We start from the raw sequence: 23,950 nt of genomic DNA on the forward strand, positions 1-23,950 counted from the left end.
TCTGCTATTGGGAAAAAAAATCTGTGTTTAGACTCAGCAAATCAAATGGAGTCTACCACTTGAGAGATCTTGCTAATTTGGCAGAGAGTAAGGACAAGCTGCAATTTCTGCAGCAAGGAAGTTCACAGTACTGCTGTGTGAGCAGAGAGAGAAAGAAAAGGAGACTGCTTCATACCTATGGTGCTAAAGGGTTCTTTGATAGTCCTATCATTGCCCCAAGGTTTACATTAGTGAGTCTCCTGGAAATGTTACTTACAGCCCTACAATAACAGATAAACAATTGTATTTTCACTACAATGGATCCCAAAGATATTAAATTTAATTCAATCAGGTTTATCCAGGATCCCAGCCAGAAACTGCCCCTCAGACATAACACTGTATGGCCCCCCTCCCCCAGGGAACTGAGTCCAAGCTCCTGCTAGCACAGACAACCCTACCATACCTTTATCAAGCTGTCTGTTAAAAGGAGTTAGGTGCATGGCCCTGCCCTGGGGCAGTGGAGTTGGCAGGCCCATGCTGCTGGAGGGGAAGCTCTGGGCATGGCTGAGAGGAGCTGGTTCGGCCAATGGCGAATTAGCCAATGGGCCCACAGGGCCTGTGCCCAGGGGCCCTGGCCAATGGGGCGCCCTGACCTGCTCCCCACCCAACGCTCCTGCTGGGAGTGGAAGAAGCCCCCGCACCTCGACACCACTCCCCGGCAGGAGCGTCGGGTGGGCGAAGACCCCACCCCAACGCCATTTCCCCAGCAGTGGCGCCGGTACACCTGGCGGCCGGAGCGGGGGAGCCCCAGCGCCCCCACCCCATTTCCCCAGCAGTGGCGCCGGGCGCGCGGAGCGGGGGAGCCCCAGCGCCCCGACCCCATTTCCCCAGCAGTGGCGCCGGGCGGGCGGAGCGGGGGAGCCCCAGCGCCCCGACCCCATTTCCCCAGCAGGAGCGCGGGAGGAGGGGGACGGGGGACTGCAGGCGGAAAGGGGGGGAGGGGCCCCCACTCGCTTTGGCCCAGGACCCCACAAAACTGTAATTCGCCTCCGGGTTCGGCTGGAAACGACTCAGCCGCACGGCCAGGGCAGCGCCCCGGGTTTAACAAAGTCCCGCTTGGCCCCGGGCCAGGCTCACGGAGCCCCACGCTGCCCTGGCTCAGCCCCTGCTCGCGCCCTGGGAAGCCCAGGCTGTGCAGGGCGCACGTCGGCTCCGGCCTGGGCCAGGAGCAGGAGCAGGAAAGGCTCAGGCCGGTGAGGGTGGGCGCGAGCCTGAGGAGCCCAGCTACCCGGGTCACCATAGCAACACCCAGCCGGTCACCTGCTCTCCCAACTGCGCACGCGTCCCTTTCCGCCCCGCCCATGACCACCCTGTCCCCAACACGTGACTGACAGCGTCGCTGGCCATTGGGGGCTGGGAGCTGGGCACAGGAAGTGCCCGAACAATAGGCGGGATGGAGGCGGGGTTTATCTGGGAGGAGGCGGGGTCTGGGAGGTGAGTGGGGCTGAGGGCGGGTGGTAGAGCTCGCGAGGCTGCTGCCGGGAGTGTGTGGCTGAGGCGCTGAGGTAGGCAAACCCTCTGCCCCTTGGCTGGCCGGCCCCGGCCCCCCGGGGGTAACAATATGTCGCGGGGCCGGCTCCGCGCCCTGGCCCCCGGGGATACCGCTCTATGGGGGGGGGGCGGTGCTGGCTCCCCTGGGGATCCCGACATATGGGGTGTGTGTCAGCTCCCCCTTCTAAACCCATATATCGGGTGTGTCCCCACAAGGACACGGGGGATGGGATGGCTGCCTCTGAGACTCCCTTCTCTTGATGGAGAGGCTTCATGGGTGCCTGTCTGATCCCCATGGGGGTGGGGGGAGGCCACCCGGAGAATGAGGCTGGGTGGGGCTTGCTCAGCTCTGTCTTACAGTATTGTTGATTTCTCTGATTAATTTTAGATGTGCAGGTCAGTGGGAAGCAGAAGATGCTCCAAATCCCTCCCCTGCCCCCCCCCCCCAAATGCACACATCTCTCTCTGTCCTGCTTGATCCAAATGCTCCATGCTGGTCCCCTCTGCATTTCTACACTGGTCTGTGCTTTTTGAGACACTGCTTGGATTGCAGTCTAAATTATTGTCTGTGGTATCTAAGTCCATCACCCTAGTGTATCTGAATGCCCAGGGCTCCTCTCAGTAATGTCATCCAGGCAAGGTGCATGTGGCAGGTTAAAACCAAACTTCCCGCTGTCATCTTAGGGAAACAAGACCTGCGCAACAGCTCTGATCAGCTTGAAATGACACGAGTGAATGCTGTCGGGGTGACTGAGAAAGGGCTGCTGGGTGGAAGACCCATGTAATATCTTGATCCGTATTGATCTCCTCCAGTATGTCATCCCTTTTATCTCAAACTTCGATGAATGTGTTTAATAGATTCCTAAGGCAAGAAGAGATGATTATATCAGTTTCACGGATCCAGTATCTGTGCTGCACCCCAGTTTTTAAACAGTTCCTTGGAGGAACCTCTTCAGTGTAGCAGATCCCCAGTGGGTCCCACTCCTCCTTAAAGCCTCTGGGCTCTAGCACACCTGTTTCACACTGTGAACTCTGCCTAGTGACTCCAACTGAGATAGATTCATGACTTACACTTCTCAGGGACCAGTGCACCTCAGCCAGGCAGCCTACTCAAAACAGAGTAGGGTCTATTGGGAAGTTCTTAGGTTAGCAGGCACCATAGAGAAGCAAAGGTTAAGACATAGTCCATCCTGGCCAAGCCAGTGCTCCACCTAGAAAAGGTGTCATGGAATCCATTTGTTGTCTCTCTCCCGTTTCTTCGTCAGGCTATGGTTTGGTCTCCATTATAGAGTTAGGGCAACTTAAGGGAGCTTACGTTGACCTAATTATGTCAGTGTCTACACTAAGGCCTTGCTCCTGCCAATGTAAGTAAGTGCCCTACTACACTGACCTAATAATTCTACCTCCAGGAGAGGCATAGGGCTGATGTCAGTGTAGTTAGGGTGATGCAGTGACTGTCTAGACACCATCTTACTTATCTTGGCCTGTTGGCTGTCATTCTTGTCAATTTCATTACTAGGCACTGGAGCTGTGAAATTAACAAGAAAAGCTCTCTGCTGTGAACCCTGCAGGGCTCACAGCTGGGCTGGCACCCCAGGGCAGGTGGGGGGCTCCAGCTGGAACCTGTCTGCTGCCTGGCCTCCACACCAGGCTCCCAGTTCCCTGCTATATTAAAGAAGCCTTTAGTACCGCTAGTTTCTAATTCATTCTTTTCCATAACCTTCTTTAACTATAAAAATGATTCTGCAATAGAACAAGTTATAAAGTTTTTCTGTAATGTAACCTTCATTTTTTCCCAGCTCCATCTCAAGCCCATTACTATTTGGTGATTTATGATAGGAATTGGTCCCTCCATGTATTTGAAGACTATCATATTGTTTTCTTCACATGTCCACATCTCATCCTTTTGCTTAGGTCTACTCTTCTGTCACTTTTGTTGCTATGCTTTCAAACATTGTATTGTGAAGCAGAAATTGTAAAAACCATGAAGAATGGTGATCTTGAGATTAAAACACTGAATTGGGACTCAGGAGACTTGACCATATGTATAATGAAGATAATAGTTTTCTACCTTAGAGAAGTGTTTTGAGGATAAATCTATTAATATTTGTGAGGTGTTCATCTAGGAGAGCCATTTGAGTGCCTATATAGGTAGTTCAGATTGATTGATAGAGGTATTGCAGGAGAAAGCTGAGCTGGTGCAGGGTTTGGGATCCAGGTTGTAAGCTGATAGGAAGGAGAAAAAATTGCCAGAGGTTGTGGAGATTTAGACTTTGTCTCACAATACTTGGTCGATTTCCACAGATAGATAAAACGAGTTCTGCCTTCATTTGTTCTTCAACCTTGTCTTTTAAGGAAAGCTCAACTTCAGGGATCAGATGCACAAGGATAATCAATCATAAACCTTGTGGATGTGGTCTACTTGATAGTCACTGTAAAACTAGTACTGATTTCAGTGGAAGGCTGTATATTGTTGATTTCAAAAGTCATTAAAATAATGAATGTATTGGATAAAGAGTGAAAGGCAAATCTGCATTATGTGCCTCACTATTGCTGATATGTGGGAGTGGACCTGTCAGTCAACCAGAACTGGTTTAAAATAACAATAGAATGAGGAAACAACCATATGCAGTAATCCTGTAACAAATAGAGGACAGGCAGGACAAACAGGCATTTTTAATGGGCTTTTGAGAAATGAGCTGTTGCATGTAAACCTGTTTTCAAGGCTTTACAGGGGATATATGCCTGCCTTGAATTGGAATAATTAATGTCTTGATTAGAAGTGTATGGGAATGATAAAACTAAAGCCTTCAGTGAATTAAGTAGCATCACAAGAGAGGATGACTTCATTTTGTATGAGCTCTGCACCTGCTGCTATATATAGATAACTCTCTTCAGGGTTTCTGTGGGCAGCTGATTTCTTGATGAATCAGCTGATCAGACACAGAGCTAATTATTTTCATGGCTATCCAGGAAGAAAACAATTTCTGCATGCAGCTCATAACAATCACTGGTTTTAGTTTGCAGTGATCAGATTAGATATGAGAATATTCTCATTTTAGCAAAGAATTTCTCATTTCATGATTTCTGTACTAAGTATATTCAGAAGTCAGTGACTGTTGGTTTAAAAGGACAGAAGAATTTTTATGCTTGGCACTGGACTGATTAGCAAGTGCAGTTATGAATCATCTGAGATGCCAGTTAATCTTTCTCCTTTTCTGCCCTTTTCCTTTATAAATCAAGAGACTTTTGGTAGAGAGAGATTTAAAATCTTTATATGTTAAGGGAAGTTAGATGGCTGAGAGTTGTATGGAGTATTTCACCTCTAAATCTCTAGATTCAACATGAGCCAGGTTGATAGCAGCTTAAAATTAATACTGCCTTTGTGATCGAAGCAGCACAACATGAGAAGTAATTCTTCCACTCTACTCAGCACTGTTCAGTTCTCAACTGGAGTAATGTTTCCAGTTCTGAGCATGACATTTTTGGTAAAGATGTGGACAAATTGGAGAAAGTCCAGAGGAGAGCAGCAAAAATGATTAAGGTCTAGAAAATGTGATGTACAAGGAAGGATTGAAAAAAATGGGTTTGTTTAGTTTGGAGAAGAGAACACTGAGTGGGGACATGAGAACAGTCTTTGGGTACAGAAAAGGTTGTTATAAAGAGGAGGGTGATAAATTGTTCTGATTCACTTGTTAGGATATAAATATTCAGGCCTGTCTGCAAAGGCCTATACTTTAAGAAATTAGGTGTTTTCTTATCACTTAGCTAGTTATAGAGGTATAAAAGAGAGAATCAAAATCAAGCTCTGTATGTGTAAGGGCCTTCTCTCACTGTGACAGTCTGAGGCCTGGTTCTTAGGCTAAGGCCTTTGGCTAAGCAGCAGAAGCCGGTCATAAACTGGGAAATACCTGGTCACATCCATACATTCCAAACTAGTCACATTAAAATAAGGTGCTATTAGGCTGTTAGGAATATCAGGACAGGATTGTATTCCTATCACCTCCAAAGAAAGGGAAGAGCCTAGAAGATGTAAAAGGAAACTTAGTTTGATAGCATCCTGTCTGCAAGAACTCACTTATCAATAGCTGGAATGTGAAATCCTCATTTCTGTATTGTTCTATCACTGTAGTCTTCACTTCCCTATTGTTTGTCTGTATAATCGCTGTGTGGTACTTTGATTGTTTGTCTGTTGTATAATTAATTTTGTTGGGTGTAAACCAATTAAGGTGGTGGTTAAATTTCAGTAAAATGATTGGTTAAGGTATAGCTAAGCAGAACTCAAGTTTTACTATATAGTTTGCAGTCAATCAGGAAGTAAGGGCGGGGGTGGGGGGAATGTGAACAGTGAATGGGAGCAGGGATGGCTCTGTGGTGTCAGAGCTGAGAAGGAGGACACTGAGGAAGGAAACTGGAATCGTGCTGGCTGGAAGTTCACCACAATAAACATCAAAGTGTTTGCACCTTTGGACTTCGGGTATTGTTGCTCTCTGTTCATGTGAGAAGGACCAGGGAAATGAGGGTGAAGGAATAAGCTCCCTAACATCACTGAGGACAGGACAAGAAGTAACGGGCTTAAATTACAGCAAGTAAGGCTTAGGTTAGACACTAGGAAAAACTTCCCAACTGTAATGGTAGTAAAGCATTGGAACAAATTACCTAGGGAGGTTGTGGAATCTCCATCGTTGGAGGTTTTTAAAACCAGATTAGACAAACACCTGCCAGGGATAGTTTAGATCAGGAGTTCTCAAACTGGGCATCAGGACCCCTCAGGGGGTCGTGAGGTTATTACATGGGGGGCGGGGGGGTTGCGAGCTGTCAGGCTCCACCCCAAACCCTGCTTTGCCTCCAGCATTTATAATGGTGTTAAATATATAAAAACGTGTTTTTAATTTATAAGGGGGGGTTGCACTCAGAGGCTTGCTATGTGAAAGGGGTCCCCAGTACAAAAGTCTGAGAACCCCTGGTTTAGATAATACTTAGTCCTGCTTCAGTGCAGGCAAGTGGACTAGATGACCTATTGAAGTCCCTTCCAGTCCTACATTTCTGTGATTCTATGATACCTGGATTTTTTTTTTTAAATGTGCCATAGCTGGAACAGGAAATTATAACTGGCTGTACCACAGACTCTTGTGTAATGTTGGGTAAATCATTAAATCTTTCTGTGTCTCAGTCCCTCATCTGTAAAATGGGGATAATACTATTTCCTTACCTAGCAGGGGTGTCAAGGGGAAATCCACTAATGTTTGTGAGGTATTCTACAGTGATGGGAGCCACATGAGTACCTCTAGACAGGGATTACTCACAAACTTGCTTCAGATTCACTTATACTGTAGTAAAGATAAGTGTTCAAGATAATTAACTTGCAGAAGTATTAACTGAATTTTGCCTTTGTATTCTAGAGATACCAACTTCGCACCTGAGTGAAAAAGCTTTTTCAGGATGGCTTTGAATTGCTACTGGGGATTCTTGGCAGTCTGTATGATGACTTTTCCAAGCACACTTTGTTTCCAGCAGGACCAATCCAGAGTGTTACTATTATCTTTTGATGGATTTCGATGGGATTACATTTATAAATTCCCAATGCCTAACTTTCATTATATCATGAAGAATGGTGCTCATGTTAAACAGGTTACTAATGTGTTTATTACAAAAACTTATCCTAATCATTATACAATGGTGACAGGTCTCTATGCAGAGAGCCATGGCATAGTCGCTAATGAAATGTATGATCCTGTCCTGAACAAAACTTTCTCCCTGAACAGCATGAACATCTATAATTCAAAGTTCTGGGAAGAGGCCTGTCCAATATGGGTCACCAACCAAATGGAAGGACATAGAACCGGAGCTGCTATGTGGCCTGGAACAGATGTAAAAATACATGGAGTCTTTCCTACGCACTATATGTTTTACAATGAGTCTGTTTCATTCGAAGATCGAGTTGACAAACTTATTGATTGGTTTACCTCAGAAGAACCCATCAATTTTGGTCTTCTGTACTGGGAGCAGCCTGATGCGATGGGGCATGTTTTGGGCCCAGAAAATCCACGTATGGGCGCAGTCATTAGTGAGATTGATGACAAACTGGGATATCTTGTGTCAGAACTGAAGAAAGCAAAGTTGTGGGACACACTGAATATCATAATTACAAGTGACCATGGAATGGCACAGTCTTCTTCAGAAAGGCTCATAGAGCTTGATCAGTACGTGGCTAGAGAGCTGTATACAATGGTTGACCATTCTCCTGTGGTAGCAATTTTACCAAAAGAAGGTAGGAACTATGGCATTAAAATGACAAGGTAACAAGCCTTATGGATGGGGGGGAAGTGGTAGGTGTGGTATATCTTGGCTTTAGTAAGCCTTTTGATACTGTCTTGCATGATCTTCTCATAAACAAACTAGGGAAATAGATGGAGCTACTATAAGGTGATTGAATAACTGGTTGGAAAACTGTTCCCAGAAAGTAGTTATCAGTGGTTCACAGTCAAGCTGGAGGGACATAACGAGTGAGGTCCTGCAGGGATCAGTTCTGGGTCTGATTTTATTCAATATCTTCATCCATCATTTAGATAATGGCATAGAGAGTGCACTTCTAAAGTTTGCAGATAATACCAAGCTGAGAGGGGTTGCAAGTGCTTTGGAGGATAGGATTAACATTCAAAATGATCTGGAGCAATGGTCTGAAGTAAATAGGATGAAATTCAGTAAGGACAACTGCTACTCCACTTCGGAAGGAACAATCAGTTGCACTCATACAAAATGGAAAATGACTGCCTAGGAAGGAGCACTGCAGAAAGTGATCTGGGGGTCATAGTGGATCACAAGCTAAATATGAGTCAACAGTGCAACACTGTTCCAAAAATAAAAAGCAAACATTCTGGGCTATATTAGCAGAAGTGTCGCAAGCAAGAAACGAGAAGTAATTCTTCTGCTCTACTCCATGCTGATTAGGCCTCGGTTGGAGTATTGAGTCACGTTCTGGGGGCAACATTTCAGGAAAGATGTGGACAAATTGGAGGAAGTCCAGAGAACAGCAACAAAAATTATTAATGGTCTAGAAAAGAGAACCTATGAGAAGATTTTGAAAAAAAAACTGGGTTTGTTTACTTTGGAGAAGAGAAGACTGGGAGGGAACATAAGTTTTCAAGTATAATAAAGGTTGATACAAGGAGGAGAGAGAGAGAAAATGTTCCCCTTAACCTCTGAGGACAGGACAAGAAGCAATGGGCTTAAATTGCAGCAAGGGTGATTTAGGTTGGACATTAGGAAAAACTTCCTAACTGTCAGGGTGGTTAAGCACTGGAATAAATTACCTAGGGAGGTTATGGAATCTCCATCACTGGAGATTTTTAAGAGTAGATTAGACAAACACCTGTCAGGGATACTTAGTCCTGCCATGAGTGCAGGGGACTGGACTCGATGATGTCTCGAGATCCCTTCCAGTTCTGAGTTTATGAAAATTGTGACTAGAGAGAGCAAAATGGGCTCGCCCTTACAGGCTTGGGTCCTTATTCATGTCAGCAATCACATTAAAGCCAGTGGGACTTCTGTCATGAACTGACTTGCATGGGTTAAAGTTTGCAGCTCATGCCCTTGTTTAGTATTGATAGCTCTGTCTAGCATAGCTTTCTAAAATAGACTTGCCTATAATTTAAAAATGAGTGATCGAGGTCCCAAATCTAGGTTGAATTTAAAATAAATATTGTATGGGAGCTTTTTTAATAAAAGTATATTGAGGCTTTAAAAAGATTTATATTTTGGCTTTAAACACATCTCTGCAGCATTTTCAGCATTGTACTAGTGCATGAAAACAAAGTGAAGCTCACCAGGGTACTTGCTGTCCAAGCTGAGTGAACTTGAAATGGAAGCAAATGGTGAAAATAAACGTAGATTTTTTTTTTTTAAACCTCTTCAATTGAATTTCTAAAACATTACTAATTGACAGGATTTTTTAAACGATTTGCAATGTCTCCCTTTAATAGGAGTGGCATCTTTTGTCATCTCATTGATGCATAATGTGCTTTTTCTTTCTATCCATCTGGAGGTCATTGCTTTAAATATCTTTTGCTTGAAGATGCTGATCTTCATGTTTTGCTGTTTCAGTTCTTTAGTTTGCTGGTAATATAAAACTAGTCTTTCATAGGCATAGTTAAAATTACTTTCTTTTTCCCAATAGGCTTTTAACTCTTTTTTTTTTTAGTTGTCCAACAATTAACTACTTCTTACTCAATCACTAGTCACAGCTAGAGGTTTTATTTTCAATTTTTGTGTGGAATTATGTTCTAAGAAATTAAGAGTAAATTCTTATAGCTAATTCTTCAGCTCAAAATTTAGCCACTATTCTCTTGTTTAACGTGTTCAGTCCCCAAGGGTCAGTAAAGCTAAGAAAAACAAAGCAGTAGTGTCTGTCTTCAGCAAGGAGAGGAAAAACTTGTTCTAAAAAGATCGGAGTGCAGATTATTACTGGCAGGGCACACCAATGCTTCATTGTATCTTCTTACTTATAGTTGACAGGTTGAAGCCAATGACATCTATCAACGGTAGAAGCTGAGATGTTTTTAGTGTCTGCTATGAGGGATCTGATATACCAACCTCTTATCAGAATATGCTCTTCTTTTTTTTTCTCTTCCTCCGCGTGTCCCCCACCCTCCCCCAAAAAATCAGACTTGGCCTTTCTCAGCTTGGGCAACCCCAGTTGTGTGATATACTTAAGGGGTATTTGAACCTTTCTGAGAGAAGTACATCATCCTACATGCTGTACACTGCAGACCAAATTCCGCCCTTAATTTACAGTAACTCCTCACTTAACATTATAGTTATGTTCCTGAAAAATGTGACATTAAGTGAAACGATGTTAAGCAAATCCAATTTCCCCATAAGAATGAATGTAAATAAGGGGATTTGGTTCCAGGGAATTTTTTTTTGCCAGACAAAAGGCATTATATACATTTTAAAACAAGCAATTTAATACAGGTATTAAACAGGCTGGCAGCCCCCCATCAGGTCCCCTCCCGCCGGTGCTTCCTGCCCGCTGGCGGACCCCGCGGATCAATGCCTTCCCCCTGCCTCTTACCCGCATCAGTCAGCTCCTTGCAGCGTTCAGGAGGCTGGGGGGAGGAGCGAGGACACGGCACATGTCCTCCCCCCTGCCTCCTGAATGCCGCAGACCAGCTGATTGCTGCGGGCAGGAGGGAGGGCGGAGGCTGCACGCTGCATCCTTGCTTCTCCCCCCCCAGCCTCTTGAACGCTGCAAGCCAGCTGATTGCAGCCGGCAGGAGGCGGGGGAGTAAGGGGAATGCGCCGATCTGCGGGGTCCGCTGGCGGGTGGGAGGTGCTTGGGTGGGGCACGTAGCGGAGCTGATAGGGGGGCTGCCAGCTGTGGACAAAGCAGGCAGCCAAACAATGTTATAGCAGAGCATTGCACAACTTTAAACGAGCATGTTCTGTAATGGAACAAGGACGTAACATCGAAACAACATTAAGCAAGAGGATGTTAAGTGGAGAGTTACTGTACATACAAATGTGACAAACTTTAATTTGAGGCTAAGGTTGTATGTCCAGGAAGAGGGGTTACTATCTTCTCTCAATCTAGGGGTGAGAAAAGAAACTTTAATGCTTTGTAGAGGGGAGTAGGGTTGCAGGAAGTGGGTGGACATGTACAACCACGTTGCCTTCAGTCAGAATGTATTGGTGTAACTGAAGACAGAACTTGGGCTAGCAGACGGAGAGGGAGGGTCCACTTATAAGAAGCATGCTGTGACCTTTTTACTAAATAAGGTCATAGTTTTAGCCCCAAAGACAAATAAAAAACATTAAACCGTTAAAACCCCACTTCCTACCCTTCAGTTCTTTCTAGGCTGCAAAGAGACCACTTGTCAGGGTCTGGCTTGCTGCCTGTTTTGAAATGTGGATGCATGAAACACAAAAAGAAGATAACAGCTTTATTTCTAAATATCAGCTAGTGCTGCAGAAACGTCCTGCTCAGCTAGTGACAAAATTATGATTTGCATAGCGCATGTGACAAAACCCTAAATTATATTGTAAATAGATTCAGCATGTGCAGGCTTCTTACTGTTAAAACGGGGAAGGCATGATAGCAAGGGAAAGCAAACTGCAAAGCTTTTAATATTGAAAACCCAGCACATATATGAGCAAGCTTAGGAACCAAAACTACATCTGTTTTCAAGCCCCCTTCCTCGTCTACTTAACCTGTCAAGTCTTGGATTCAGAGTTTCTTCTCTGAAACTTCATGGCATCACCACCATCTAAACAAGAGCAGGAAGGCTAGTTTAGGTGATTGCTCTGCAGTGGCAGATGCCATCAGTCGTCCGAAATAGCCTTCCGTGTTCTGTTAAGTGGTGGTAGTGTCACTGAGGCCCCAATCCTGCTCTCACTGTAGCTGGGGGCAGATTTCAGTGGGAACAGGATGGGGCCTTGCGAGGCAGAGGGAAGCTGAAACCCTGAACACAGAACTTGCCAAGAAAGGAATTGAGGACAATGAGATTTGGTTACCTTTATCTTTTAAGATAGAATATATTGTATAGATGGATCTGAGAGCGTGACCTAAAGAGAAGGTTGCATGACACTTCAACTACAAGACCCAGGTGCTTAAAACTTGCCAAATTAACCATTGGAGGTGACATTTTCCATGCCAACGATCTACCTGAGGCTGACTTTTTAAAAGTTTCTGCTAAAACAGTGCTGCGTATGTTTAAAAAAATAATTACAACCATTTCATTGAAGCTCTTCTGCTTCCATGCTTTGGCACAGGGACTTGAAATTTGGCAGGGGGTTTCTCTTGGTATGTCTACACTGCAATAAAACACCTGTGGCTGGTCCTGTGTCAGCTGACTGAGGCTCACGGGGCTAGGGCTGAAGGCTATAAAATTCCAGTGTAGATACTGGGATTTGGGCTGGAGCCCAGGCTCTGGGATGTGTTTTATTGCAGCGAAGACATACTCTCTGGTTTCAGGGACCAGAAAAGGCACATCCCTAACACAAGGCCACAGGGTGTGGGGAAGCAAAGTGGTACCAGAGCAGTGAGCGGAATGGGATGGAGAGGTAGATAGGTGCAGAAAGGGATGGAGACGGGCCATTGGGGTAGAGGGGAACAGACTAGCTGGAGGTACAGGAGCAGAAAGGTATATAACCACAAGAACACACTCCCCATCAGAACCTGTAATTGATTGCACAGGCAGTTTTAATTCTGGCATTTCCTGACTTTTGAATGGTAACCTTAACATACTTATAATGTATTTATGTAACATACATGAGATTTAGTTACTGATTTTTTTTGTTAACCATTTAACAATATAGTTGCAGAAAATACAGGTCAGTTTACTTGTACACAGGAAGGCTATTAGTTTGCTGTGTCATTATCCACCTTTGTGAATGTTCATGATTTTTCAGAGATGTCTGAAAAGACCCAGATTTTTATTGTAACTATAGTAACAGTGTGGCTGGGGTTTTTGTTTTTATGTGGCTTTAAGCTGTTTATATTGGAACAAATACAAAAATGTGATCTTTGAGGTTGTGAGCAGAGATTAGCGCTTACTTAAATCTTAAAAAACAATCTCTCTCCATGGGGCTTTTGGCACAGAAGGTTTTCTAAGTAGAATGTAAAGCCTTCAGCTCTTGCTGAATCACAGGAGAACAGTGTTAAAAGCCAGGGATGAAGTCAGGGGCGAGATTCCTGGCATCAGACAATATTTCTTCAAAGCAGCACCTTTGACTCCTCCAGTTTCTGTTAGTGAAGTGTCTGACATTTTACTGATACTTCTCCCCCCCCCCCCTTCACCATGCTTCCTGGGCTCTACTAGTTACTGCTTCTTAGCTCTGCTTTGCACTGCTCCTCCCCATTACTCTCCCCTCATCTTCCTCCACTTCCCATTCCATAGCTGCTTTTACTACAAACTTTACAGAAAACAGAAATAGGTAAATGATAAAAGTAGCACAGAAATAGATCTCTAGAAGAATGTAAACTTTTGGAGGCAGAGAATCTCTTTGCTACGTGTTTGTACAGTGGGATCCTAGTTCATGACTGGGGCTCTGAGGTGCTATAATACAAATAATAGACAATGATGAACAGAAACTTGTAGACTAAAATATATTTGAACCTCTATCTGTTTCTGTTTTTTTAAACCTCCATCTATTTCTATAGTTTCCCTACATTTTTAATCTAGTGTGAATATTCAAGTTGTGCAGGCTGTTAGACTATGTAACTGTCTAATTTTATGAATGACTTTCATGTTCCTTCCCATTCCACCTTATTGCTTGTTTTTTGTCTTGAAGTAAGTTGTAAGCTTCTTGGGCAGGGACCAGTTTTTGTACCATACGTAGTGCTGTAATTTGCTAATCTGGATTTGGGCTTCTGACCATTACAGGAACATTAACAATAAGAAGTAAATAATTTCCAAGGACAGAATATATCATTAGGATTATATAATACAGATTTGGACCTCCTCCCCCCACCATAAGCTGATTGGTTAGCTGCATAGTTGGGACCTAACCACCATTTGAAGAAAATTGCCACACCTATAATTTGAAATGGTGAGACAAAGAGGAGGCAAAGTTAATTAGGGTCAGATACCAAAGTGGGGACTGAAATTCTTTTAAAGTAAATACTATGGACTTAAACTGAAGATGGTTGGCTTCCTGTTAAGTAAAAGTTATGCTTTCGAGGCTGCTGTGGAGAAATCAACAGCTCCCAATGCAGCTTAAAGGAAGATGAACTCTAAAGCAACCCAACTGAGCACCATAGATGGTTTCTGGGGAAATGTGGCAATTCCCTTTTGAAGCTCTGCTCCCTGAGAAATCTGTGTGTACTGAACAGACTATTAGAGAAAGTGTCACTTCCCTCCTTTCAAGCTTTATATGCAACAGGGAAGAATCCGTTTATCCACAAAGGGGCTTACCTAATTCCTTCTAACTGAAGTGAATATGTGAAACTCCTATTGCTGTGCACAATGATGATAAAATGAAAAGTAGACCATTTTACTCTTGTGTTTAAACAAAAAGAAAAACATAACATAAGAGAACTGTTGTAATTCTATATTGAGGGACATGACAATTTATTGGAATGTGCTTTTACAGTCATGTGATTTCACCAGACTTTTCTGGTGAATGTGACCATCCAAAACTCTTAACAATAAGGTTACACAGCATCACATACTGTCTGCCTAGAACTCCTTTAATGGCTAAATTCTGCTCTTTAGTGTAACTATATTTTTTTTTATCCTTCATACCTAGTGCTGAAATAGATCATTTAAGCTATTGCTAGCATGTATACTAAGCGACTCATCATTGCTACTTGTGTTTTATCACTATTAAGTTCTTGTTTTATTTGGTCTAAGGCAAACTTGATGAAGTGTATGAAGCCTTGGTCAATGCTCATCCCAACATGACTGTTTATAAAAAGGAGGAGATTCCAAATAGATTACACTACAAACACAACAGTAAAATTCAACCAATCTTAGCAGTGGCTGATAAAGGATGGGAAATCTTACAAAACAAGTCTGATCAACTTCTCTGTAAGTATATCTTTCTCCATTCTGTTTCAGATCTATAAATTATTTTCTATTCAAACTAGTACAATAAAGTTATTAAATGCTGCCACCCCCTCTCCAGCCCTCAAAGCCCCATACCTGGCTTTAAAAGAGTTAAGAAGTCTTCAAACATATGGGTGGAATTTTCAAAAACACCCAAAGGTGTACCATCACACTGAAAGTCAGTGGGACTTGTGCTCCCAACTCCTTGTAGGAGAAAATCCAGTCCTAAAATGGCTTCTGAAACTTTAGCTGATCACAAATATAACTTTTAAAAAATAAGCAGTTTCCTCTTGCAAGGATCTTGGAACTTCTTAAGAACCTAGAGCCCAATTCTGTAAAGTATGGTATTGCGGTATGAAGCACTGCGAGCTCAGCCTGTTGATCTGAGGGGGATTAGTCTGTAGTGCAGAATACATGGACATCGCTTTGGAAGGGACTTCTGAGATGGATTAGAGAAACTGGTCTGCTGATTCAGAAATTGGAGAACACTTTTGTTAAACAGGCAAAGAATATCCTAGCCCAGGGGTGGGCAAATATTTTGGAATGAGGGCCACATCTGGGTATGGAAATTGTATGGCGGGCCATGAATGCTCACAAAATTAACAATTCATGTTAAAACAGGGACAACACAAATTTGTTTCAAAATCAACACTATTAAAATAATTCTGTTGAACAATGCGCTGTTAGAAAATTACATTACTGAGCTGTTTGTTGATTTTACCACACAATTTTGCTCCTGTCTGAACACACATTGTATGTTAGCTAAAACTTCTCAGTGTACTTCACTGCATAAAAGTTTTTGGTAGTTTTTCACGTTTATTGCTGACTTTACGATCTGTAATTGGCTTTGTTGAATCATCAGTGTTTCTCCATTTGATTGTGGCAATAACCAAAAGATATTCAAACTATTTTAGCTTCAAAGTAAACCATAATTAAGCAATGTTGTTAATCAGTCTAACTCTGAAGAAGAGATATTCAAAAACTTTATTGAATAAAGATTATATGTTAGTGGAAATAAACATAAAACCTTACTTACTGTTATAAATATACCATCATAACATATTACAGTAATTAAACCAAACTTGCCCCCTTTCCATGCCCTCTTTGATTAATGTGAACAATGCAGCGGGTCACCCTTCTTTACAATGGCATCAAAGTCCAGTGTCACTCTTGGTGTAGAAATCCGCAATACCAAGCTGAGATGTTGGTCAGTTAACTGGGATCTGTAGCGAGATTTGTTGTAATTCAGCAGGGAAAATGTTTGTTTGCAAACATAGGTGGAGATGAACAAAACAAGGATTTTCTATGCCACCTTGCGGATATTTGGGAACTTTGTTTCACTGAAGGAGGCATAAAACTCATCCAGTTTTTCTGAATTGTACTTTTCCTTCAAGGTGAAACCACACTGGAGATCAGTGAGCTCCAGTTGTATTTCTTGCGGGGCTGTCTCTAGTATCTTCTCCATCTTCTCAAAGTCAGAAAATCAATGAGAAAATTCTCCATGCAAGTCACTTAAAATTTTGCTGTACTTTTCTGTCTGCTATGGCAACACTTCCAAGTATTTTCAGTGCTGGAAAGCGAGTGAACACTCAGTCTTGTTTTCAAAACAAATTAAGGACAAACTTGACTTTGAAAGCTGTCGCACTAGAATACAATTTGTGTACAAACACATTCTTTCCTTGCAGCTTCATATTAAGTTCATTTAAATGTGCCTAGATATCCATGCCAAAAGCGAGGTTGCACACCCAATTTGAATTCTTTAATTCGGGGAAATCATTTTCTTTCCCCTGCATCTCCAGAAAAGTGTGAATTTCATCTCTGAGCTCCCACACTTGCTGCAATTCCTTTCCTAGGCTGAGCCAGCGAACATTTGTATGATAAAGTAAGTCCTAGTGTTCAGCATCAGTGTCTTCAAGAAGGGAAATGAATTGCTGCTGATTAAGTCCCCTCGCTCTAATGTAGTTCACTGTTCTCACTACTGTGCGAACAACATGATCGATGTCCAGGACATTTTTGCAGAGGGCCTTCCGATGTATAATACAGTGCAGAGAAATCACCTCTTTATCAGGTCGTTGTCTTTTACTTTGTCCTGAATTCTTTTTAAAAGTCCTACGTTTTTGCCAGTTTACTCCAGGGGAGCTTCAGATGTTCAAAGCAGCCAGACGCCCTCTCGTATAAATCTGATCCCTTAGTTGTGCGTTTCATTGATTCCATTGATAAAAATTCCTCTGATTTCAAATTTGTCATCAATGCCTCTGACAAAAATCAATAACTGTGGTGTGTCCTTAATGTCAGTGCTGTCATCGAGGGCTAACGAAAACAACGTAAAGCCCTGTGCTTTCTTCAACTCAGAAGCCAAATGTTCATCAATCACTTCTACGCGGCAAGTAACAGTTCTTTGTAACAAACTAATGTTTTCAAATTTGTTTTGGTATTCCGATCACAGCATGCCAGCAACAACCATGCATTCTTTCAAAAGCTCCTCTTCAGCAAAAGGCTTATTTTGTTTAGCGATTTTAAACCCCAGAACATAAGTTGCCTTTGTAATGGCTTCCTGAACTGTAGCTTGTCGCACATAAATATTTTGCTGAACTTTTAAGTTGGTGGCGAGTTTCTCAGCTTTTCTTGCCTTTTTCTCATTTGTAAAATTGCCGCCATAATTAGGATGTTGAAAAATGGTGATTCAAATTGTACTCTTTGAACACTGCAATGCTCTCCTGACAAATCAGGAATACAGCCTTCAAGTTCATGTTTGTGAAAATATTTTGCATTCCATTCTTCGTTGAAAACCCGACACTCACTATCCAATTATATTTTTTTGTGCAGCACTCATTTTTGAAAGGGAAAAGAAAATCTTAACTGCTGCCCTTATTTCAAACTGCTTTTTTTACAAGATTGCATGCACTTCGTGCAGGGCCTTGTTTTCAAAAGAGCTGCAACAGCAACGTGACTTTTTTTTAAATCAGAAGAGACGTGCTGTGCCAGGGGCGTAGCCATGGGTGGGCCTGGGTTGGCCATGGCCCACCCACTTATCCAGGTCCACCCATCACTTGTCCCACTCTGCCATGTGGTGCTCCAGCAAGGGAGTGGGATTGGGGGTTTGCCCTGCTCTCCCCCCTCCACCCCCCGAGCTCCTGCAAGCCCCAGTCCCTCCTCCCCAGCGGGAGAACCAGAGTAGGGGAAGGCCCCAACGGACCTCAAGGGCCAGATTAAAAACTGACAGGCCGGACACGGCCTGCGGGCCATAGTTTGTCCACCCCTGTCTAGCTACACATTGTTCCTCTCACCCAAATGCCTGATGTAAGAGTTACTGCATTTGTAAGTATATCAAGATATTCTATCCATGTGGCTTTATCTAGTTATTATCTTTGCTTCTGTTTATTTTTTAGGGCATGATCCTTGAGAGTTTTGGGTGTAAATTTTCATAAGTGACTGACGTCATTTTGTGAGCCCAGCTTGAGACACTTTAAAGGGGCCTGATAGTCAGAAGATGTGTATTTTAGCACTTTTTGAAAAAAATATAGGCCTTGGACCTTCTTCCACTTGTCAGTGCATCCTGTTCCGAGATGTGCACTATTTCCATTCCATCACCTACTTACTTTCTGTCTGTTGGGAAGAATGATATGCTAACGAAGTATGTTCACGGTGGTCTTTGAAAGATAGTATAAAGTGGTATGATGCAGATGGTTATGACCCCTGCCACTTTAATTGAAAAATTAGAAAGCAATGTTGTCTACAGATTTAAACAAAATAGTGAGGAGGAGATATCCGTGGAGGAGAGCCAGGTTTCGGATTTCATCTGAGGCTTTTCATTACTAGGTTAATATGGGATGCTTAGCTTAGAGGTGATACTCTCAGGAAGTTTAAATGCTGATTCTGTCTTATGCTTCTAATCTTGTCAATTCTAGGATCACTTAAAAGCCAACTTTCCAACTGGTGAAAAGCTGATGTCAAAGTACTCTTCATAGCTTATCAGATATTTTCACTGTTCATATTAATCCAACTATTTCCTCACTTTTCCCCTCCATGATGCATGTATTCATGTGCATACATTTCTCCTGTTCTAGGGCTGCCTATGAGCTGTGAGACAATGGCTCTTTTCAAGAAAACTGCATTGAAGCACTAGTTGTGAGACTGCTCCATGCTTCTGTCTCCATATCTTTTCCGTATTGTTGACAGGCATGTGGGGTAGAGGATGAGTCAGGGTCTCACACTAAGAGTTCCAGAAGGCTGGAGATTGGCCAATAGTCACGTAGAGGTTGAGAAAAAAGCCTCCATTCAGTATGGAGCAGCCAGCCCAATTGCGGAGTAGAATTCTCTCCTCTAAGCAGGCTTCAGTGCATGATGCCTATGATCGGACACTGAACTCTTAACGCCTTCTGAGCTTACCCTTCATAGGCCGCTCCTGACTCTAATGGCTCTTGAATCATCTCCTCTAGCCTCCTTGCCAATACAGAAGCCTCCTGCAGTAAATTCTTGAATGCTTTAAGTGACTCCCTTGATTTATGTGAAATTAATGCTAACCTTCTAGGCATTATGATTCACAATGTCTAATATTATGACTGATAAGTAGTAATTAACATTTGTGCGCTTGTTCAGAAATGTAATTAAATCTTTGTTACAATAAATTAGGCTGTTTGTTTTCCTTTTGCATTGTGGATTTTCTGGGAAAAGGTCCAAAGTTTCAATATTTCCTACTTTTAGTGAGCAGTGGAAGTGTTTTAACAACTTGAGGGTATCAGAAAGTTTTTGATAACTCACTTTCTCTTCTCTTTCCAGTGGGTAATCATGGATACGACAACGTCCTACCAGAAATGCACCCAATCTTCTTGGCCTATGGTCCTGCCTTTAGAAAGAATACCACCAAAGAAGCCATGAGTCTCACAGATCTGTATCCCTTGTTGTGCCATCTGCTTGGTATCAGTTCATTGCCAAACAACGGGTCATTCAGCAATGTGGAAGATTTGCTTCTTACAGAAGTTCCAAGAGACCTGAATCCGAGATATTATGCACAGGAGTCCTATGCCTATTTTATAGGAGTTTTTCTTGGTAGCATTCTTGTTGTTGTTTTTCTTCTAGTTTTTATTAAACACATAACCCAGAGCCACCTACCTAGAATGCAGGTACAACACACTGAAATTTCCCAGCCGTTACTACAAGGGTAATATTACTTTCCAATGAAGGCACTTTAATAAAAACAATGAAAAGTTATTCTAGGTATTTTGAGCTTAAAAGAAGTTTTCCTAGAAATTATTAGGTGAGGAAATCTGCAAAAATAAATGCACATGGTGCACTGGGGTAAATATGTAACAGGTGCATACAGGGAGAGCATGTTTCTGTTGCACCATATAACCACTTAATTTTTCAGGGGTTGAAAACCCCTCTAGATAATACTGGAAGGATATGTATATAGATATTTAGTACCTTTAAACCCTTGGATACCTCATTTTAAGCTAATATTGGGAAATAGAAATCATTTTAGATTCACTAAGCTCTTGGTCTTTATCTTCTGGATTTAAACAAAAATCTATTTAGGTTAAGAAAAGAGTGTAAGGGATCCACCGTGGAAGGATGGGCAGATAAAATCTATACTATCCAAAATGCTCTGATTTTGTGCATTCAATATAAATATCACTAGAATAGTGTTTGTACAAGTTGCAAAGCCATGTATGTCTCTGAATTCTCTCTCTAAATTATAGCAACTAAAATTCATACCTTGATATATTCCAATGTTGTTACTATAATAATCAGTCAGTATTAAATTTATTTGAACTGCTATTTGGTTAAAAAGTTTAAGGCTTCAATTAACTAAAATATTCAGTAGCGAAGTGAAGTAGGAAAAACATCATAACTAACAAGAACCTACATGGGTCTGTATCATACCAGGAAAACTGAGCTGAATTATCAAAATGATGCTATCTCATGGAAGTAATAGACAACAAAATATTGGACACAGCAGGCCAAATCCCCCCAGTTTAAGCAGCTGTGATTCCACTGATGCCAGTGGAGCTGAGCCCCTACCGGTCAGCAGTGAGTTTGACTGCCCTTTTAAAATAATATATCTTTGCAAGGTGGGGGATGTGTAGGACTTTCTTTGCAGCCATAGGGTAATCTGCATCACATTGTTTGTTGCAGACAGGTATCTGGAAAGTTTCCACAGAAACTATACTGATGCAGTGGATACTGCTCAGGAGTGATGTGGCAATGAGACCCTCTCTCATTCAAGATCTATTGTAATTCTAAGTTCTTAAAGAATTTTACTAGTTTTTATGTAAAAACAATTTTTTGTCTGAATTGTAAAGGGTGGCTTTTGCTTGAAAGTGGATCAGACAGGATAGTCTGAAATAAGCAAGAAAATTGATATAATTAGCAGGAATTCTTCCTTAATGCAACTTGTGTAGCAACAGGTGATTGTGCATTTTGGTCTTTAATTGTAGCAGGCAGTGTTGTGCATTTCTAAATTGAGTTATATGACCCACAGAAGGCTGGTGTTTCATGGGCTGTGGCTTATTGTCAAATTGGGGTGGGCAAGAATACTGAAACTGAGTTGGTTGTCACAGAATTCAGTTTCAAAACTCAGCATTGTGTATAACTTTATCTGACTCTCATGTCTGTGAAATTCTGTTGTAATTGTCCTGGGGAGCATGTGCTATTGCTCAATCTCCATCTTTGCTTAGGTGGTCAAGGAAAATCACCCTGTGGCCATAGCGTCTGTAATGTAAAGCTGCCTGTTGCTGGAGAAGCCCACATCCTGTTTTTAGTGTCAGATGATAACAGAAGTAGACTAGGCAGTAGACTTTGTCTTAAAAGAATTATTTTGTTTGATGAACTAAAACAGATGAAAATGGCGTTCACAGTAGTGGTTAAGACCTTGAAGCTCAGCAGATGAACCTAGATTAAAATCAGGCTACCAGTAAACTTTACTAACAGAAAGGTCAGGATCCACTGCAATCTTTACTTTGGCAATCTTGTCCTCAGGAATTGGTGGAAAGTATTTTGGTTGGATGGTAAGGGGAGATGTTTTGTATAAAATCTCTACCTTTTCTGATCTTAGTAACCTATATGCAATAATTCTCTCAGATCAATTGAATAAATGTATTCAAATTCAGAACTGAGAGCTACAATCTGACAGCACTTCCTGCATTGCAGAAGCCTAGATAATCTTCCCTTACTCTGTCCATTTTCAGTAGCTTCTTCACTCAAGCTCTGTCTCCTCATCCCCATGACTTTGGTATTAAAAATTTCATGCAGGATAGACAATGTGATCTTTCTTTGCACAATTGAATAGTTATTTTCTCTCAACGTGGCAGGGACCTTAATGTGGCTTTTTAGCAAATGCCACAGTGAGCAAGTAAATTATATCCTCAAGGGTGTAGTAAGCACTTGCAATTTGTTTTTATATCAGGTTAAAAGTTGTATAATTCAGTCTGTTAGGCAATTTACTGATTTAGGGAAAAAGAAGTTCAGTACATCTGTCAACAATAACATTTGTACCCAGAATTCCCATATCTAAACATACAGTCTAGTGAAGAGCAATGTGTTCTAAGAGAAAATTTTGTATTTGTGAGCCAATACCCCCAGGAAAAAGGGATTTTGCTAGTCACAAAACCTGTTTAAGTTGAAGCATGCACTGTACTGTAAAAATAACGGACAGGTTTTGAAGGGGGAAGCTGTGTGTTCAGTTGTTTGATTTTTATATCCCTACAAGCTAAAAACTGTCTGTTTTCATGTTTTATTTTAGTGTAAATAAAAAAACTTTAATGTCTATGGTTTAGGAATAGTTGCAGGACACCTATCTAATAGGGGTTATGTTTATAAATGAACAAGCCTAAACTTGTACGCACAAGAAATAGTACCATGGGAGAAGTGTGATAGATGCTCCAGCCCATGCTCTTTGAAAGGGCACAGGGTGTGATGTGTGTGCCTTTTGAGTACTTTAAGATTGCATGTGATTGAGTTAGTGGAAGCTGGGGTTAAAATATATTGTGAGTTCAGGGAATTGGAAAGCTCGCACTGTTTAACAAAACACACTAAAATGTGGCATACTTTGACTCTAGTCAATGTTCTTTCCTATCTGTGTTTGCAAACAATTTTGTCAGTGCTAGTAGTATTCAAGTCATAACTAAGATTGTTGAGAACCTGAAACTTGTAACAGTTTTATGAAAAGATTTAATAGGCATGTGTTTTAATTACTGAAATAATTAAAACAGTAAATAGTAAAGAAACATGGGAGAGTTCTGGTTTCATAAATTGAATGTGAGCAAACTAAGGGTCTGGGATATGAAACTGTAAGGCCTCACATGTATTCATTATATTTTGATATATGCAACTTAACCGTCTTCATAAAGGTATTTTGTGGCTGAGTTAACAATTACTCCTATTCCTGTCTTTATTCAATTACTTTGGAGAGAAGTAAGGTGGATGAGGTAATATCCCTTATTAGATGAACTTTTGCAAGTGAAAAGTTTTACATATGCCAAGGAAATCATTGTCTCAGTTGAAGCACCAGAATGACTAATTTAATTCTTCCTTTATTCTGCTTCATCTAGGGTATCACTATCTCCAGTTTTTAAGCATAATTCAGATACAGATTTCCAATTAATACTCAAGCTTAGAGGTCATGATCATCTCAAATCCCATTGTGAAATATACTCTTTTCAATGCATATTACAAAAGATGCGGCTTTATAGCATCTAGTGCTGGAAGAGAAACAAAATTCCAGAAACAGGATGCCTGATGGAGAAGGTGCTACCACAGTGCCCCTCCGTGGCAAGGTAGCTCCAGTTTTAGACATCTCTACTGGTCTCATCTAAGGCATAGGAGCTGGGGCAAAAACTATTTTCTAGATAACCAGATCCCATAGCACTCAAGGG

General features: G+C 41.9%; 1 protein-coding gene across 2 annotated transcripts; it reads left to right on the forward strand.

The window, feature by feature from the left end:
* Positions 1-1,477: 1,477 nt before the first annotated feature.
* ENPP5 (ectonucleotide pyrophosphatase/phosphodiesterase family member 5) lies at positions 1,478-23,451 on the forward strand. Of its 2 annotated transcripts, XM_039532683.1 has the most exons (5): positions 1,482-1,544; positions 2,215-2,342; positions 6,933-7,801; positions 14,883-15,059; positions 19,857-23,451. In XM_039532683.1, the coding sequence occupies exons 3-5, from the start codon at positions 6,973-6,975 to the stop codon at positions 20,240-20,242; spliced, it is 1,392 nt and encodes a 463-aa protein (XP_039388617.1). In that variant the 5' UTR covers positions 1,482-1,544; positions 2,215-2,342; positions 6,933-6,972; the 3' UTR covers positions 20,243-23,451. The 2 variants fall into 2 exon arrangements, with proteins under 2 accessions (XP_039388615.1, XP_039388617.1); XM_039532681.1 differs by lacking the exon at positions 2,215-2,342 and having other exon boundaries at positions 1,478-1,544.
* The last annotated feature ends 499 nt before the right edge of the window (positions 23,452-23,950 follow it).

Source organism: Mauremys reevesii, linkage group 3 (genome assembly GCF_016161935.1).
Source record: "Mauremys reevesii isolate NIE-2019 linkage group 3, ASM1616193v1, whole genome shotgun sequence".
Taxonomy (NCBI): Eukaryota; Metazoa; Chordata; order Testudines; family Geoemydidae; genus Mauremys; species Mauremys reevesii.